The 3,347-nt window shown below is 43.9% G+C and overlaps 1 protein-coding gene across 1 annotated transcript; it reads left to right on the forward strand.

The window, feature by feature from the left end:
* The first annotated feature begins 1,411 nt into the window (after positions 1-1,411).
* Positions 1,412-2,882, forward strand: LOC119347256 (expansin-B7-like). The gene is made up of 3 exons (XM_037616112.1): positions 1,412-1,699; positions 1,996-2,186; positions 2,322-2,882. The coding sequence occupies exons 1-3, from the start codon at positions 1,415-1,417 to the stop codon at positions 2,668-2,670; spliced, it is 825 nt and encodes a 274-aa protein (XP_037472009.1). The 5' UTR covers positions 1,412-1,414; the 3' UTR covers positions 2,671-2,882.
* The last annotated feature ends 465 nt before the right edge of the window (positions 2,883-3,347 follow it).

Below are 3,347 nucleotides of genomic sequence, written 5' to 3' on the forward strand. Positions count from 1 at the left end.
TTTTTTTTCCTGTTAGGTTTGGCCTCATGTTTGGTTTCCTCCAAAACATGTAGAAAAACTTCCTAATCTCTTGAATCATTTGTTGTGATTGTATGATTCCAACTGTAGGTATGTGAATATTTTCTTAGTCACTGCCTAGAAATCGAAGGGTAAAAGAGAAAGGAAAATGCAAGAATTTGATGAAGTCTTATGATTTAAAGGGGCTGAAATGATGCTAGATTGTGCGAAAGAACTTAAGATTCTATCAAAGAGAATGCAGTGGATAAAAATATATTCCCATAGAATCTAGTGCAAATGAATCGTAAAGATAAATTACTATGGTTTATACTCCTTAAAAGAAAAAATGCTAGAGAGCTGCCCCCATGGAAAACCTAGTGCTACCCTCATGTCGCTGGAGAGGAAAGCATACAACAATCAAAGCAAATAATCTTAGTATCCATGTATGATCTCATAGGTCCAACATCACGGAAAAACAACAAATGATGTATATCATGGTGAATTCATGAACATAAATGTCTACATTGCAAAAAAAAAATAGTTTTTTAAAAGATAGGTCCTTTCTAGAAGATCCATTCAAAATGGATCATTGAAACCCTAAATAGTACTACAATCTAAAAGCAGAGTACACTAATCATTAGTACATCGCCAAACCATTACAATTTTTCACTACAGGGCCATTAATTACGAAGACAATAATCAACCTTAAATCAAAAAACCAGAAAGTTGATCTATTGGCCTAACTAAACAGAGCAAAAACCACACACACCTCAACTTTTTCGAACAACTGACGCAAAGGGCTCGCATAATACTATCAGAAGCACGAAACGAATGAAGCCCTAAACATCTTGATAATCGTACGTGGTCCATATAAATGAGGGCCAAAACTTGCTGAAGTCAGAAGCGAGGCCTCCTGGTTGTCGATACTCAGACACCATGGTATTCTTCGTCGTAATGATCGTCGACGATCTTGGCCATCATCAATCAGCCGTCCCACTCACTCCTCTGTCCCATTTGCCACTTTAAACAACGACGTTGGAGAGGACAGGTGCAGTGAGTTGGAAAACGAGGTAGCGACATGTACATATAGAATTTTTCTTTTTCTATTTTTAGAAAAGTATTATGTAACAAGCCAGTTTAGCCCACGCCGCGTTGTCACATTAACAAGCTTATTAATGTCAACATATACGGTATATTTTTCATATATTCTTATTTAGTGTTGTAGATACAGACTGATTTCTCTATTAACTTGATTAAATGAATAATTAAAAGCAAGTTTCAAATAATAATAATTAAGAGCAAATATATTATGCAATTAATATACGTCTTCGTGGGCGCTGCTACCAGTGTTTGCCTGGCAGTCGGCAATATATAAGTACGGCAAAGTGCACAGCTCCGTCCGGAACAAGAGCCAGCGATGGCATCCTCCTCCATTGCGGTCGCGGCTGCTCTGATCCTCTGCATCCTCGTCGCCCATGCCCATGGCTGCTATGCCAAGCACCACGCGGCTCTTTCTGCGGCCAACTCCAGCTGGCTTGATGCCAAGGCGACATGGTACGGCGCGCCCCATGGTGCCGGGCCTGACGACAACAGCGGCACGTGCGGGTTCAAGAACGTCAACTTACCACCCTTCTCCTCCATGACCTCCTGCGGCAACCAGCCGCTCTTCAAGGACGGCAAGGGCTGCGGCTCCTGCTACCAGGTACGATATGACCCACCTTACGCTATCATTAGTTTACTACACACCTGCAAGCAATTATGTTATTCCCTCCAATCCACATTAATTATCGCTGATTTGTTACAATTTTATACTGAATAATTAAAATTTAATATAGATTCGAGGGAGTACCACTATAATCTATTTATTTTTACAAACCAATACGTTACCAGCACATTGTTTTTTAGCCATTATTATTCGCGTGCATGCATTCAGAAATATTGGTATAGGATATAGATGTGTTCATGTGCAGCCTCTAACGTCGTGCACTACAAGTGCAGATAAGGTGCTTAAAGTCAGACCACCCTGCGTGCTCCGGTGTGCCCAAGACGGTGATCATCACGGACATGAACTACTACCCAGTCTCCCGCTACCACTTTGACCTCAGTGGCACCGCCTTCGGAGCCATGGCCAAGGACGGCCGCAACGACGAGCTCCGCCACGCCGGCATGATCAACATGCAGTTCAAGAGGTACCACACCCACCTGCCTATAATGCCAGTCAGCATCATAGCCATCGTCTTACCTTATTGAGATCGAGAGCTAGACAATATTGTGTGTTTATGAGACGACACACACCGACACACCTAAGGGACATGACTGCGCAGGGTGCCGTGCCAGTATCCGGGGCTGACGGTGACGTTCCACGTGGAGGAGGGGTCGAACCCATTCTACATGGCAATCCTGGTGGAGTACGAGAACGGCGATGGCGATGTGAACCAGCTGGACATCATTGAGTCGCGACCGAATGGCGGTAAGATGGCTCCAACAGGGCAGTGGGTGCCCATGAAGGAGTCATGGGGTTCCATCTGGAGGATGGATGCCCACCACCCCATGAAGGCGCCATTCTCGTTGCGCATCACCAACGAGTCCGGCAAGACACTTGTCACCGAACAGGTCATTCCCATCGATTGGAAGCCCAACAAAACCTACAGCTCCCTCGTCCAGTTTCATTAACTGATCGATCGGCCAGATATGCCCATATATATATGAAACTAATGAAAAGGGTAGTACCCTGATTTGAAGAGAAAAAATTGTGGTACATGCGTGCATGCCTATGTAGCCGGCTGAGACGTCGCCTGTGATGTCCAGTTGCAAGTGTGTCCGTCCATCCTTCTATATCAATATCAATAAATGTTATATACAACTGATTATTTAGGGTAATGTTATACATTTGTGGTTGTTCATTAGACATAAAAATTTGATCTGCGCCACATTACTGGGCTCCGCAGCTTTGCGAGTGCCCAGAGAACTCTACAAATGCAGGAAACAACTCCGCAATATTTTGCCGAGTTCTGCACCGGGCAAACAAGACTCGGCCAGGAACATGTTGGTAATCAGCTACTTTTCCGAGTGCTTATCATCAGAAAACTCAGCAAAGAGTCACTCTTTGCCGAGTTTCGCCATGTGTCAACTTGGCAAACTTCCACCATAGACGGAGGGGGAGTGGCCCATTAACGGCCGCACACAAACAGTGTCCTCCTCACTACCGAGTTTCTTCCTATGGATTTCTCCAGAAGCTAGCAGGCGTTGACAATTGGTATGCTAGAGTTCAACACTCTGTAAATGGTCAATCATGTTTTGTTTTCAATTTATTTTTCGGACCATCCCTCCATAGAAATCACTATATATGT

This window comes from Triticum dicoccoides, unplaced genomic scaffold (genome assembly GCF_002162155.2).
Source record: "Triticum dicoccoides isolate Atlit2015 ecotype Zavitan unplaced genomic scaffold, WEW_v2.0 scaffold61865, whole genome shotgun sequence".
NCBI lineage: Eukaryota > Viridiplantae > Streptophyta > Magnoliopsida > Poales > Poaceae > Triticum > Triticum dicoccoides.

Excerpts from the sequence above, each read along its gene's own strand:
- LOC119347256 (XM_037616112.1), top strand. The coding sequence starts at position 1,415 with ATGGCATCCTCCTCCATTGCGGTCGCGGCTGCTCTGATCCTCTGCATC. Across the intron at positions 1,700-1,995 it reads GCTGCGGCTCCTGCTACCAG|ATAAGGTGCTTAAAGTCAGA; the intron begins GTACGATATGAC and ends CTACAAGTGCAG. Across the intron at positions 2,187-2,321 it reads ATCAACATGCAGTTCAAGAG|GGTGCCGTGCCAGTATCCGG; the intron begins GTACCACACCCA and ends ATGACTGCGCAG.